We start from the raw sequence: 16,043 nt of genomic DNA, 5'->3' as shown, positions 1-16,043 counted from the left end.
TAGCTTCAGGATAAAATCCCAACTTAGCTTGACATAAAAGCCCTTTATGATCCTTGCATACCTCTCCAGCTTTATGTTACCAGCTGCCCCCTTGCCCTATCCCAGTCACCATGGATACAAAAAAAACACCCTATATACACCTATAACCACATTGGACTGCTTTGCAGTTTCTTGAATGTGATATGCATTCTCTAGCTTCTCTTCCTTTATATAGGCTTCTCCCTCAGCATGGCTTTCCTGTCCTCTTTACCACACTAAACCTATATAAACAAGATTTAATTCAGGTGTCACCTCATCTAGGTCACCCTTTTTGACACCCTTAAAGAATGTAGGTTAGGCTCCCTTTACTAGGAGTTCCCAGAGCATCATGTGCTCACCTATACAACATCATTTAACAGTGAATTTCCACGGTGGAGATAATGCATTCAAAGACACAGTGAGTGGAGTCTGATTATAGTCAAGCGAAGAATAGTAAGAACTAAGATTGGATCTCCAAGGTAAAGGCATGTTACACAGGACCTTAAAAGGCTAGGATGATGCAGAAAAAGATTTCTGCATAAAGGGATGACAGAGTCAGAGTATGGTTAGAACTGGAAAATACTATGTAGTCTAGCCCCTTCATTTTTATAAAGGAGAAAATTAAGCCCCAGGAAAAGGACTTGCTCAAAATCATTTTAAAATTATAGCTTTGGGAATATGGATCTGCAGCAGTGCTTGGAATGCATATGGGAAAAGGAGAGGCTAGAATCACAAAAGCCAGTTGAAAGTCAAGTCAGTTTTCTAATAGAGCTTCACCCAACAAAACTTTCCGTAAAGATGAAAATGCTCCAATTCTTTATTTATTAAATATGGTAGCAACAAGCCATATTTGAGCACTCAAATTTTTAATTTACTTTTTTTTTTTTTTTGAGACAGAGTCTCAGGCTGAATTGCAATGGCGTGATCTCGGCTCACCACAACCTCCACCTCCCAGATTCAAGGGATTCTCCTACCTCAGCCTTCTGAGTAGCTGGGATTACAGGCACCCGCCACCACGGCCAGCTAATTTTTGCATTTTTAGTAGAGACGGGGTTTCACCATGTTGACCAGGCTGGTCTCAAACTCCTGGCCACCCACTTCGGCCTCCCAAAGTGCTGGGATAACAGCCGTGAGCCACCTTGCCCGGCCTTCTATTTACTTTAAACACAATTTGCCATGTGTGGCCACCATATGAGATGGCACAGGTCTAATGCATTTTATGTCCAAAGGGAAATAGCCTGAGCAACAATTCACTTCTACTAACAGGAAAAACTAAAACGACTATCAACACTTTAAAATTGGCTAGTATCACATTATCTTACCTCCTCATAGCTTGCGGTTCTATCAATCCGGTGAATAATATCAATATTCACATTCCCCAGTCGTTCAGCAAATGTAAGAAACTGGAAGGAAAAGCATATTTAAGGTACATCATCAATTTAATATTTATCAGATCTTGAATACCTATTTGAATGCTGTATGCAGGCATCACTAATGAATCACAAAGGGCAAGTGGAAAAACATAGGGCTGTAAGCATGTACTGCATCACTATTCAGAGATGATGAATACTTCTATATGTTTGCATAATTTCTCTCAGCTATGTCATTTCAAATAAAATTTCCAATGCCAGGCTCGTGAGCCTAGGTAAACGCTGGCAATTAGTCTCGCTAGATCTATTAGGTTTCATAGCTTCCCACAAGCATGGGGACCTAGCAAATTCGCTGCGACAGAAGTGTTTTTTAAACACATACAGACCTATGATTGTATCCTAACGAAGACCTGGAAACAAACTATCAAGGGGCAAGTAGAGAACGCGCTGTAGAGTTGGCCTTAGCTGAGAATCACTCACCATCAGCCGGCTCGCCCAATTAAGTCTTTAAACATAAAAGATAAGGGGAGAATCGGTCTTAAGCAATCTCCTGGGATAGTGAATTTAATTCTGGACTGCAAGAAATTCCCAAGACTGGCCAGACCCGATAAACCATGGGCCAAACTTCCTGTCCAGACCTTTCCTCCCCAACCCATGTTTACTACATCGAGTCTCCCTCTTTCGCCGGAGCCTCCAGGCAAGTGACACACTCGGCCTAAAAGTCTGAGGCCCCTGGAGTCCCACTCAGAGCCTGTCTCACGACTGAGGCAGTGGAGACCCGCGGCTCCCTGCTCAAGCTCCCGCGCTCACCCGGTAGGTGTTCTCGGTCTTGTGGGAAACCGGCTTTATCTTCATGGCTGCAGAGGAGCAGCGGCCCGCGACGCCCTCGGGAGTGTCGAAGAAATGTAACCGACAGTAAGGAGGGGAAAGTGGCTAACAAGAGTTACTCTCCGATTCCCAGATGCCCAGAGTTTGTCACATGCAGCTTAAGTTCCTGGGTGCCGCCATGTTAGCGACAAGGAGGAGCCTGAGTGGGTCACGTGGACGGAAAAAGAGCACGGAGCAGGCGCGCCTTTCGCTGGGTCCTACAGGAGGCGGGGCAGCGCACTTAGGGCGGATGTTTGGGTGAGGCGTGCTTTTCACTCCCTTCGGTAAAAGTTTAAAAGACAAGTATGTATTTTCATTATAAAATAAAACGTGCCGGTCATCATTATCAGCTAACATTACTGTCCCTCACTATGTACCTTGCACCGTGCAAAGATCTTTCTATCCATAATTTCACGGTAAAGCTTATTGGGGATGTTAAATAAATACAAAGAAGGTACTGTGTGTATTTTTAAGCCACTTTGAGACAAGGGGAAACAAGGTTGTGCAGTTGGTAAGTGGCAGTCTTCACTCAGGCTCCAAATTTTGGTATTCTTAACCACTACGCGGTAAATAAAATTGAAAAATAGAAAAGGAGTGTTAAAGAAAAATCTTTTTGCTTTCATGCACAATCACTGTAATGTTTTGGTGTTTTTCCCCACTTTAAAGTCTATGCATAACATGTTAAGCATAATTGTACAGTGTTTTATGTATACACAATTTTTAAAAAACGTGCAGATTTCAGAGAAGGCTGCAGTTAACTGAGGGTAGAAGCCCCCACTCGAAGTAAGATTTTCCCAGTGTCTTGCCAAAACTCCCCCACATCATTGTACCATTTTCCTTCTCTGCAATTTATTTTTAGTAATGGAGTTAACTGGGCAATAAAAGGTGAAGAGAAAAATCAAAGAAACTAGAAAAACTGACACAAGTTATATTGACCATTTATTGTTTGTGGTGTTCTTCATTACATGATTCTCATACATTGGCTTGACTCTAACTGCCTTAACAATATGTCAGTAGAACATGGTGGTTGAGAGCATAGATGCTGGAACCAGAATGTCTGGAGTTAATCTTGGTTCTACCATTTATTAGTTGGGTATATTACCCTTTCAGAGTGACATTTCTGTATATGTAAATGAAGCTAATCAAAGTACCTACCTCACGGGTGGCGGTTATGCAGAGTAAATAAGCTGATGGATAAAAGATGCTTAGAATGTGCCAGGCACCATAATTGCGTAACCTCAGAAGTTACCTAACCTTTCTGAGACCGGATTTCCTCATCTATAAAGTGGAATTAATAGTAATACCAATCTTTCAAGGCATTGTGTTGGTGCATAGAGCATGAAATAAATGTTTGCTAAGTGGATAAATAAATGACTATTTATTCTCTACTATCTGGCTACCTGACAAGTTCCTTAAAGGCAGACATACCTTACACTTCTCCAACTTTGTATCAGCAGCAGCTCCCTTGAACTTAAGAGTTGTTTAATGAATGTCTGTTGAATTAGCAAAGCTTATATACTTATTTTGATCCTGACTAATGTAAGAGTAATATAAATCAGGCGTTGGATGTGAATTGCACCATATGATTTTGGATCTCTCTCAAAACTAAGTTTTTAAGCTTTAATGGAATATCCAAAGCATCCATAAAGAGCACGAGTGTTTCTTATAAACATCTCCTTGCCTCCAGCTTCTGTCCTCTGTCAAGGCCTTTGGATACCCTGGACCATCCTTTATTTCCTTTTTCCATTAGGACTCTGCCTGTCCCATCTATTTCATCCAGAAAATTACATGCATAACTTTTTCCTTCTTTTCTTCTTAAACTTTATAGGGAGCTCCTGGAAGTTTTGCTTTGTCATTTTTGTTTCCTTATTGATGAGTATGCTGCAATTTCAAGCCAAGAGACTAAGAGCATGTGAGAGCCAGGCTCAGTGGCTCATGCCTTTAATCCCAGAACTTTGGGAGGCTGAGGTGAGAGGATTGTTTGAACCCAGGAGTTTGAGACCAGTCTTGGGCAACATGGCAAAATCCCATCTCTACAAAAAATACAAAAATTAACCAGGCATGGGGATGTGCACCTGTAGTCCCAGCAATTTAGGAGGCTGAGGTGGAAGGATCACTTGATCCAGGAGGTCAAGGCTCCAGTGCTGATTGTGCAGCTGCACTCCAGCTTGGGTAACAGAGTGAGACCCTATCTCAAAATGAAGGAAAAGAAAGAAAAAGAGAGAGGAAGGAAGAAGGAAGGAAAAAAGGAGGGAAGGAAGGAAGGGAGGGAGAAAGGGGAAGGAGGGAGGAAGAGAGGGGAGGAAGGGAGGAAAGGGAGGGAGGAAGGAAGGAAAAAAGGAGGGAAGGAAGGAAGGGAGGGAGAAAGGGGAAGGAGGGAGGAAGAGGGGAGGAAGGGAGGAAAGGGAGGGAGGAAGGAAGGAAGGGGAGGGAGGAAGGAAGGAGAGGGAGGGAGGAAGGGGGTAGAAGAGAGGAAGGAAGGAAGAGAGAGGGAGAGGGAGGGAAGGGAGAGAGGAAGGGAGGGAGGAAGGAAGGAGAGGGAGGGAGGGAGGGAAGGAGAAGAAGGGAGGGAGGAAGGGAGAGAGAATGGAAGGGAAAGGAAGGAAGGGGAGGGGAAGGGAGCCCATGAGGGGTTTACCCAGCTTGGACGAGAAAGTGGAATCCAGAAAAGGCTTCTTGGAGGAGGTGACATCTAAGCTGAGACTTGGAAAATGAACAGGAGTTAGCCAGGCAAGGAAGGAGCAAGGGCATGAATGATATTATCTAGGTAGAGGGAGCAGTATACCCATTTGTCTCAAAATAGTTGAGATAAATTTGGTTATTTTTTGTTTCCAAGATAAAGCCACACCCTGTCAAATTAGCATTGGCCATGGGTGTCATCCTTGGACTAATAATAGGAAAGAATAGGGACAAGGTGGAACTCAGAGGTCAGAAGAGCCTTGGTTTTCTCATCTGTAAAGTGAGATAGACACATGAGAGATAGCAGTCATATGAGACAGTTGAAAGGTTAATTAACACATTGTATCACTTCTCAGACTTTTGGCTAAGATCAAGTGTAGTAATTAATACATTGCATGTGGTGATCTGGAAAAGGGCAAGTCTGCTTGGTGGCATGGTCTTGTTTAGAAAGGGGTTCAAGGAGTGCTGTGTATCAAGGCAGAGGGGATCTGACTCAGAACAAGGGACCAAGGAACTGAATGGAAAAAAAAGAGAAGAGGAAGTTTTAGTAATTCTTTGTTGTTTTTTTCTTAAATAGAGTCAAGGGTCACACTACATTGCCCAGGCCAGTCTTGAACTCCTGGGTTCAAATGATCCTCCTGCCCAGCAGAGTAGTTTTTCACTGTGGTAGTAAGGAATGCTGATCCATAGATCCCTTCTTGAAAAAACTGTGTATTGTTCACACTGTGTGTAAATCAGGAGGCAGTGAGAGCATGGAGTTTGGATTCAGAACAGTCCAAGTTCTAATTTTTCATGTATTAGCCAGTAACTGGACAAGTGACTTAACCTTTCAGTCTCAGTTTCCTCATCTTTAAAATAGGCATAATAATTAGTTCTGCCTTTTCCCTTAATGGTTGGTAAGAAGACTATTTGATATAAAGCAGGCAAAGTCCTCTGTAACCGACGCAGAGGAGTTATAGAAACACTAATTATTATTATTGTGTCCCTTTGCATTGCGTGATCACGTTCAGCCCTGAGACCACCAAGCTTCTATTCTCCTTTCCTTGTTTTGAACCTCAGGCATTAGAAAATGAGACCAGAAGTTTTGTTTACTAAGCCTGTTTTTTTTTTCCTTTTTTTTTTGAGATGGAGTTTCGCTGTTGTTACCCAGACTGGAGTGCAATGGCATGATCTCAGCTCACCGTAATCTCCGCCTCCTGAGTTCAAGCAATTCTCCTGCCTCAGCCTCCTGAGTAGCTGGGACTACAGGCGTGCACCACCATGCCCAGCTAATTTTTGTATTTTTAGTAGAGATGGGGTTTCATCTTGTTGACCAGGATGGTCTCAATCTCTTGACCTTGTGATCCACCCGCCTCAGCCTCCCAAAGTGCTAGGATTATAGGCGTGAGCCAGCGCGCCTGGCCCCCTTTTTTTTAAGAGTGTCTCACTCTGTTGTCCAGGCTGGAGTACAGTGGCATGATCATAGCTTTCTGCCAACCTCAAGCTCCTTGGCTCAAGCAGTCCTTCCGCCCCAGCCTCCCCAGTAGCTGGGATGACAGGTGCACATCACCATGTCCAGGTAAAACATTTTTAGTAGAGACAGGTCTTACTATGTTGCCCAGGCTGATCTCGAACTCCTGGGCTCAAGTGATCTTCCTACTCCGGCCTCCCAAAGTGCTGGGATTATAGACACGAGCTGCCATGCCCAGAGTACTAGATGATATTCTTGAAATTTATTCAATTTCTCTTGGGAAAAATAAAATCTGCAACACTGGGCCCATATTTTGAGAAGCAACAACCAGCCGCAGTTGAGTAGGAGCGGCCCTTTGATGCCACCGCTTCTTCTCTGTGCACACCACTCCTTCCGTGCTGTCCTACCCAGGCCCACGTCATGACTTAAGGCATCCACCTGGCCCCTGTGGAGAGCTCAGCATGCAGCCCCCGCATCAGAATATTCCTCAGGCAGAAGGCTGTTCTTGTCTTTGGTTTTAAAAATGCCTCATAGGCAGCAGATGATTTTGTTATTGTTGTTGTTGCTTCTACAGCTGCTTTTATTGTTTAATGCAGTGAGTGACTCAACATTTTGTTGTTGTTGTTGTTTGAGACAGAGTCTCACTCTGTCACCCAGGCTCACACACTCGCTCACACACTTGCTCTGCCACTGCTCCAGGAGTTTCCCTCAATAGCGGGGACACTAGTGTCCCTCATGGGGTGGTTATGAGGAGGCAATGACCTCATACATTGGTTCTCAAGTGTGGTCTCTGACCAGCAGTTTCAGCACCCCATGGGAACTTGGGTAGCACTGTAAATTCTCAGGCCCTGCTCCAACCCTCCTGAATCAGGAACTCTCGGGGTGGAGCCCAGAAAACTGCTTTCATCAGCCTTCCAAGTGATTCTGAGGGAGGCTCCATTGTGGGAGTCACTGACTTAACATATACTACGGCTCCTAGAACATTGTCCAACACAAACCTTGTGCTACAGAAAGTGTTTACTCCTATTCCTGTCTAGTCTTTATATAAATGTTTGCATCATCATTATTTTTTCTATTCATCTCTCTGATGTAATATGATAGAAGTAGTCTTTTTATTTATTTTTTATTTTTATGAATACATAATTATATATATTTATGGGCTATATGTGATATTTTGATATAAGCATACAATGTGTAATGATCAAATTAGGGTAATTGGGATATTCATTACCTAAGGCTTTTATTATTTCTTTGTGTTAGGAACACTCTAATTCCCCTCTTCTAGTTATTTTGAGATATGCAATAAATTATTTTTTTTTGAGATGGAGTTTCACTCTTGTTATAAATTATTGTTAACTATAGTTGCTCTATTATGCTACCAAACACTGGATCTTAGTCCTTTCTTTTTGTACCCAATAACCAGCACCTTTAACCATTGTTCTACTTTCTAGCTCCATGAGATCAATTTTTTTTAGCCCCACATATGAGTGAGAACGTATGATTTTTGTTCTTCAGTGCCTGGCTTATTTCATTTTACATAATGCCCTCCAGTTCCATCCATGGCTATTGCAAATGACAGGATTTCATATTTTTTATGGCTGAATAATATTCCATTGTGTATATTTATCATATTTTTTTATCCATGCATCCATTAATGAACACTTATATCAAATCTATGTTGATTATGATGAACAGCACTGCAATAAATATTGGAATGCAAACACCTCTTTGATATGCTAATTTCCTTTTCTTTTGAGATATATATACCCAGCAGTGAGATTGCTGGATCATATGGTAGTTCTGATTTTAGATTTTGAGGACCCTCCATATGGTTCTCCATAGTTCTTGTACTAATTTACATTCCAACCAACAACATATGAGTGTTCCCTTTCTCCACAATATCCCCAGCATCCATTATTGCCTGTCTTTTTATAAAAGCCATTTTAACTAGAGATGATATCTCATTGTAGTGGTTTGTGGGGCTTTTAAAAATTTTGCTTTGCTTTGTCAGAGATGAGCCTTGCCCAGGATGGAGTGCAGTGGCATGATCACAGCTCACTGCAGCCTTGAATTCCTGGGCTCAGGCATCCTCCTGCCTCAGCATCCAAAGTAGCTAGGACTACTCATTGTAGTTTTGATTTGCATTTCTCTGATGATCAGTAATGTTGAGCACCTTTTATATGCCTTTTGCTGTTTGTATGTCTTCTTTTAAGAAACATCTATTCAAATCTTTTGCCCATTTTAAAAATCATGTTTATTTTTACTATTGAGCTCCTTATATGTTCTGGTTATTAATCCCTTGCCAGATTGGTAGTTTGCCAATATTTTCTCACCATGGATTGTTTATTCACTTTATTGGTTGTTTCCTTTGCTGTACAGAAGCTTTTTGTAGCTTGATGTAATCTCTGTCCATTTTTGCCTTGGTTACCTATGCTTTTGAGGTCTTACTCAGGAAATCTTTGCCCAGACCAATGTCCTTGAGCATTTCCTCAATGTTTTCTTCTAGTAGTTTCATAGTTTGGGGTCTTAGATTTAAGTATTTAAGTCATTTTGATTTGATTTTTGTATATAGTAAGAGATAGTTTCATTCTTCTTTATGTGGATATCCAGTTTTCCCAACATCATTTATTGAAGACACAGTTCTTTCCCCAATGTATGTTCTTGATGCCATTGTTAAAAAGGAGTTGACTGGCCAAGCGCAGTGGCTCATGCCTATAATCCCAGCACTTTGGGAGGCCGAGGTGGGCAGATCATTTGAGGTCAGGAGTTTGAGGCCAGCCTGGCCAACATGGTGAAACCCCATCTCTACTAAAAATACAAAAATATTAGCCAGGCATGATGGTGCACACCTGTAATCCCAGATATTCCAGAGGCTGAGGCACAAGAATCACTTGAACCTAGGAGGCAGAGATTGCAGTGAGCCAAGATCGTGCCACTGCACTCCAGCTAGGGTGGCAGAGTGAGACCCCATCTCAAAAAGAAAAAAAAAAGTGGGAGTTGACTATGTGTGGATTTATTTTTAGGTTCTTCATCATGTTCCATAGGTTTGTGTGTCTGTTTTTATGCCAGTACATTATATTTTTGGTTACTATGGTTTTGCAATATAATTTGAAGTCAGGTAATGTGATGCCTCTAGCTTTGTTCTATTTTTTTTTTTTTTTTTTTTGAGATCGAGTTTCACTCTTGTTACCCAGGCTGGAGTGCAATGGCGCGATCTTGGCTCACCGCAACCTCCACCTCCTGGGTTCAGGCAATTCTTCTGCTTCAGCCTCCTGAGTAGCTGGGATTACAGGCACACGCCACCATGCCCAGCTCATATTTTGTATTTTTAGTAGAGACAGGGTTTCACCATGTTGACCAGGATGGTCTTGATCTCTTGACTTCGTGATTCCCCCGCCTTGGCCTCCCAAAGTGCTGGGATTACAGGCTTGAGCCACCACGCCCGGCCGCTTTGTTCTTTATAAGTAGCCTTGTTTTAAATGAGGGATATGAGGCTCAGAGAACTGCTAAGTGGTAGAAAGAGTTGAATTTGGGTCTTCTAACTTCATGTTCAGTGCTCTTTTTCATGTCCCCACACTATCCCACATCTTAAGAGTATGAACTAGTAGGGGCAGATTTAGATAAATTGGCCAGGTGCAATGGCTCACACCTGTAATCCCAGCACTTTGGGAGGCTGAGGCAGGTGAATCACTTGAGGTCAGGCATTCAAGACTAGCCTGACCAACATGGTGAAGCCCTGTCTCTACTAAAAAATACAAAATTATCCAGGCATGGTGGTGCATGGCTTTGGTCCCAGTTACTTGGGATGCTGAGTCAGGAGAATTGCTTGAACCCAGGAAACAGTGGTTGCTTCCAGCTGAGACATGCCACTGCCTGGGTGACGGTGAGACTCCATCTCAAAAAAAAAACCACCAGATAAATGAATGCTTGGCTGTTGTAGATATTTGTAGATATCCTTGTTCTCTCTTTTCAGTAGTGGTCCCCAACCTTGTTGGCAACAGGGACTGGTTTTATGGAAGACAATTTTTCTGCAGACTGGGGATTGGGGGTAGGGGTGGTTTCAGAATGAAACTGTTCCACCTCAGATCATCAAGCATTAGTTAGATTCTCATAAGGAGTGCTGCAACCTAGATCCCTGCAAGCGCAATTCACAATGGGGTTCTGCTTCTATGAGAATCTAATGCCACACCGCTCATCTGACAGGAGGCAGAGCTCAGATGGTAATGTTCTTTTGCCCATCTCTCACCTCCTGTTACGCAGCTCAGTTCCTAACAGGCCACGGACCTATACCAGTCCGGGGCTCGGGGGTTGGGGATCCCTTTTCAGAAAACAGCATCCTGATTTTCCTTTGAAGAATCAATCAGGCTTCACTTTTAATGTCTAAGGTTCAGACCAGGGTCCAGGGAAGGTCTGTGTCCTAGACTGCATTTCTTTGACAAAGTCATTGGATTAGACATGGGTAGGTACCCCAGGATGGGCCAAGCACCTGACCTGAACTTTTACTAGATCTAAGCTATAGGTAAGAAGGTGCTTCTTTTTCTTAGATTTGCCAGGATGATAGAAGCCTGAAGTTTTTGGTGGTCCTTGTTGTCACTTCATGGAGAGGTTGGCCTGAGAATGAAGCCTGTGCAAAGGAAAACAGAGGGGATAGGGAGAGAGAAATTGAGAATAAGTATTGATTGGCTTACTGGATCCATCCAGTCCTTGGACTTTCAGTAACCTTAGCTCACTAATTCCCTCTTTGATGCTTAAGCCAATTTGAGTTGGATTCTGTTATTTGCAACCAAAACAATATAGAACATATGCAACTAATTTAAGATTTGTATGTTGTTTGTAAGATTGGAAGCCTAAGCCTTCCTCTGAACACAAATATGTGAGTAAGAATCCAAAAAGTCAAATGCAAAGTCTTGGATGATAGCACTCAGTGGGATGGATTGGAAAGTATCTCAGACTAAGAGCCAGAAAACCTGGGTGCTGCTCCTAGGAAGTTCACTTAGCCATGTGACTCTGTAAAATTTGTAAAACTAATGCTGTAAAATATGCAAAATTAACCCTCCATCAAAAAAGTGATGTACACATACATATTTTGAATGCTGTATTATGTAAAGGCAAATGCATAGACTTAGAGTTGCTCCCAGAACTTCTTCTGTATATCCAGTAATTAGTTTTCAATATTAGTGGAGGGAGTGGACATTTCTCAGTCTCTCATATACCATATGCATTGATCTGGTTGACAGAATATCTTTAAAGATACGCTTAAAAATGCATCTTAGGAGAATGATAAGAGAAGCCACAGACTGGGAAAAATATCTATAAAAGTTTTGTATTCAAAATATGCAAACACCCTTAAAACTCAATAATAAAAAACAAATAACCCAGTTAAAAACGGATGAGAGATCTGAACAGACAACTCAGTGGAAAATATATACAGTATGAAAAGATGCTCAACATCATATGTCATTAGAGAACTGAAATTTAAAATAACAAGATACCACTATCCACCTGTGATAGTGGCTACACTCCAAAATACTGACAACACCAAATGCTGGAAAAGACATAGAGCAGCAGAAACTCTCATTCATTGCTGGTGAGAAAACAAAATGGCACAGCCAGTTTAGAAGACACTTACCTATTTCTTAGAAAGCAAAACATAGGCTTACCATATGATCCAGCAATTGTGCTCTTAGGTACTCATCCAAATGAATTGAAAACTTATAGCCACACAAAAACCTGCACACAAATATCTATAGCAGCTTTATTCATAATTGTTAAAATTTGGAAGTGACCAAGGTGTTCTTTAATGGATAAACAAACTATTGAACATTTAGACAATAGAATATTATTCAGGAATTAAAAGAAATGAGCTAACTTTCAGGCTATTGTTAACTGAAAGAAAACAGTCTGAAAAGCCTGTGTAGGCTGCATCTTTAAGACTCCAACTATGACATTCTGGAAAAGTTAAAATGATAGAGACAATAAAAATATCAGTGGTGCTAGAGTAGGTGAGAGAAATGAGGGAGGGATGATTAGGTGGAACACAGGGCATTCTTAGGGCAGTGACACTATTTTTATAATACTGTAATGATAGATACATGACTAATTATTAATGATACATGCAACATATTATTAATGAAGAAAATTGTGCAGGTAGAGAAAGTAGGCATATGGGAACTCTCTGTACTTTCTGTTCAAATTTTCTGTAAACCCAAAACCACTATAAAAGTAAAGTTGGCTGGGCGCGGTGGCTCAAGCCTGTAATCCCAGCACGTTGGGAGGCCGAGGCGGGGGGAATCACAAGATCAGAGATCGAGACCATCCTGGTCAACATGGTGAAACCCCGTCTCTACTGAAAATACAAAAAATTAGCTGGGTATGGTGGCGGGTGCCTGTAGTCCCAGCTACTCAGGAGGCTGAGGCAGGAGAATTGCCTGAACCCAGGAGGCGGAGGTTGCGGTGAGCCGAGATCGCGCCATTGCACTCCAGCCTGGTAACAAGACCGAAACTCCATCTCAAAAAAAAAATAAATAAATAAAATAAATAAATAAATAAAGTCTATTACTTTTTTAAAAAATGTATCTCTTCTTAATTCTTTCTCCCTCTCAACCTGAAGTTCTCTCTTTAACATTACAGACACCTGAAATGAAATCTGGAAGGATAACACCTTACTCTTGAATCCTGGGAGCCCGAAGTTGGACTGGAATCTCAGGAATACTAGAAGCCAGGAAAATTTGGAACTATTGACATCCAAGGTGGGTCAGAAAGAAAAGTGAGTGCCTCAGACACCAATTGAAAAAGAAAAATTCGTTTACTTGCTCAATGAATATTGACTGAGTGGTTACTGTGTATATCAGACAGCAGCCTAAGGCCTGAAAATAGAGCAGTAAGCAATGTTTCTACTCTCACAGGTCTCAGGTTCTAGTGTGGAGAGACAAAAAAAAATGTAAATTTATAGACGGTCAGATGCAATAAGTGCCTTGGAGATAATATAGCTCATGACTAGGGTGTGGCAGAAGCTGTTAATTGTTCATTCTTCCATTCATCTTTTTTTTTTTTTTGAGACAGAGTTTTGCTCTTATTGTCCAGGCTGGAATGCAATGGCATGATCTTGGCTCCCTGCAACCTCCACCTCCCAGGTTCAAGTGATTCTCCTGCCTCAGCCTTCCAAATAGCTGGGATTACAGGCACGTGCCATCACACCCAGCTAATTTTGTATTTTAAGTAGACACAGGGTATGGCTGGTCTCGAACTCCTGACCTCAGATGATCCGCCCACCTGGGCCTCCCAAAGTGGTGATACTACAGACGTGAGCCACCACGCCTGGCCTCTTCCATTCATCTTTTAGAAAAAGAACTCCTATCTCAAAGTTTAGTTGGTTATGCATCTGTGCATTTAGTTGGTATGAAATTCAGGGAGCATCAGGGCAAAGTTGGGGGAGCTTTCTATGTCATGTAAGGTGATCAGGGAAGGCCTCTCTGATAAGATGACATTTAAGCAGAAACAGAGGGAGAGAGTGAGCTGTGGGGCCATTTGGATAAAGACACAGAGGAATACAGCAAGCACAGAGGCAGGATTGAGCTCCAGGCTGGTTCAGGAACAGCCGAAAACCTGGCATATCTGCCACACAGTGAGTAAAGAGAAATAAAATTAGAGGGGATGTAGGGGAGCAGATCACATAGGGCCTTATAGGTCATCATAGAAAACTCTGGAAATAGTCTCTTAGCAAAGAGCTGATGGAGAGTCTCAAGGCAAGGACAATGGAAGAGAGTGTAACGAGGGGAACAGGACCAGAGAAAGGAAGACTGCCATGCCCTTCTGGAGCATCTATAAGTTGAATTGAGCTTACATTCATAGGGAATTTCAGAGACAAAGACATTGTGGGGCTCAACATATACTCGTGGACATATTCACTTTATTAAATACTAAATTTATAATCAAATATTGTCTGGGAAGATGTATTTTCTTTCTTTTCTTTGAGACAGAGTTTCACTCCTGTTGCCCAGGCTGGAGTGCAATGGCACAATCTGGGTTCACTGCAACTTCTACCTCCTGGATTCAAGAGATTCTCCTGCCTCAGCCTCCTGAATAGCTGGGACTACAGGCATGTGCCACTACACCTGACTAGTTTTGCATTTTTAGTAGAGACAAGGTTTCTCCATGTTGTCAGGCTAGTCTCGAACTCCTGGCCTCAAGTGATCTGTCTGCCTCAGCCTTCCAAAGTGCTGGGATTACAGTGTGAGCCACTGCGCCCAGCCTGGAAGATGTATTTTCTAGAAACTCAGTGGGGATTGAATTCAACTGATGAGTAATGCTCTCCTAAGAAGTGACCAGACCCCTTCATGCCCAGAAATCTATCTGGCACAAGAACTATGCAGTCACTGAACTATAGGCATTTCTCCAATTTTCATTTTGCAGACTAAGGAAACCTGGAGAAACAAAATGACTAACCCAAGATTATATAGGAAATTAATGGCAGAACTGGAAACTAGAATCCAGGTGCCCTTACACCAGTTAAACACCCTTTTCATTATAATAAACTTTAATCCATACTAGGTACAAAAGGTGGTAATGAATATTTCAAATTATAAGACAATTCTAGTGGCTTTTAAACTGGGTTTGATTGGGGAGTCGCTATTTTATGTTAGGAGCGGATTTTCTTCCTAATGATCTTTGTGTAAAATAGCATGGGATGAAAAACTGCCCTGATTACATACAAATCAGATTATCTGGATGGAGATACTTAGCATAAATAAGGTCTCTTATTAATAAATGACCTTGAGCTCTTTAGAAAATTTAACATCCATTATGTCCTCTAATCTTCATGGCAAGCCTTGTGAGGTAAGCAGGGTAGATACTATTTGCATCATATTATAAAGAAAGAAAGAAAGAAAATAATTCCAGAGACAGTAAGTGACTCAGCCAAGGTCACAAACCTTTTTGGATGGTGCCAGATATTCTTATTCTCTGAAGGACTTGACACCACAGGCATCTTCTCAGTTGATTAATAGCTGGCACTTTATAGCTGTTACTACTTACCAGACACTGTTCCAAGTGCTTTACATAATAATGATTCAGTTACTCCTCGTACTAGGTAAATTCTGTTATCCTTATTTACTGATGGGAAACTGAGGCACAGAGAGACTGAATAACTTGCCCAAGGTCATGTATCTTCATAAAGTAGTCAGAGCTGGGGCCCAAACATACACAGTCTGTGTTTGGAATCTGTGCTTTTCACCACTGCACTATGCTACATCTTCAATTAGGAGGACTTAGAAGCCATTCTGTGATTCAGATAGCTCATGGGCACATTTCAAGAGTCTTTGAGATCAAGTTCAGATACCCAATCATTCTTATGATTTTTGCAAGCCCTTTCCTTTGATGTGTGTGGCCACTTGGTCCTATTATCCACTTATCTAATAGAGAGATGTAATCAAAATTTGGTTTTTAAACCATTTATCTGGGTGGAGTGGGAGAAGCATTGTGCATTACAACAGCTACTTTGTCATCAATGTGGACATGTTTTTACAGGTAAGAGGGAATTGCCTACTGTTCTGAAAAAGAGTCACCACTGAGCAGTCATCATTCTCTTTTTCTTTAATTCATTAGCAATAAGGAGGATTAGAGTAGAAATATGTCAGTTTTATCTATTTCCTCTTTTTTTG

At 41.8% G+C, this 16,043-nt stretch overlaps 1 protein-coding gene and 1 long non-coding RNA gene across 2 annotated transcripts in view; one reads left to right on the top strand and one right to left on the bottom strand.

The window, feature by feature from the left end:
• UTP20 (UTP20 small subunit processome component) overlaps positions 1-2,417 on the bottom strand; it is a 111,120-nt gene extending 108,703 nt beyond the window's left edge. The window contains exons 1-2 of the mRNA XM_002752906.7: positions 2,199-2,417; positions 1,341-1,421 (exon numbers count right to left, since the gene is read on the bottom strand). Of these exons, the coding sequence (XP_002752952.3) occupies positions 1,341-1,421; positions 2,199-2,243 (126 nt within the window). The 5' untranslated portion in view covers positions 2,244-2,417. The remainder of the gene's footprint in view (positions 1-1,340; positions 1,422-2,198) is intronic.
• Positions 2,418-2,458: 41 nt separating this feature from the next.
• On the top strand, positions 2,459-13,565 carry LOC118144314 (uncharacterized). The gene is made up of 3 exons (XR_008473941.2): positions 2,459-2,558; positions 13,015-13,133; positions 13,447-13,565. It is a non-coding gene; the product is annotated as an uncharacterized LOC118144314 (long non-coding RNA).
• The last annotated feature ends 2,478 nt before the right edge of the window (positions 13,566-16,043 follow it).

Source organism: Callithrix jacchus, chromosome 9, assembly GCF_049354715.1.
Source record: "Callithrix jacchus isolate 240 chromosome 9, calJac240_pri, whole genome shotgun sequence".
Taxonomy (NCBI): Eukaryota; Metazoa; Chordata; class Mammalia; order Primates; family Cebidae; genus Callithrix; species Callithrix jacchus.
This window is presented reverse-complemented; position numbering and strand designations above follow the sequence as displayed.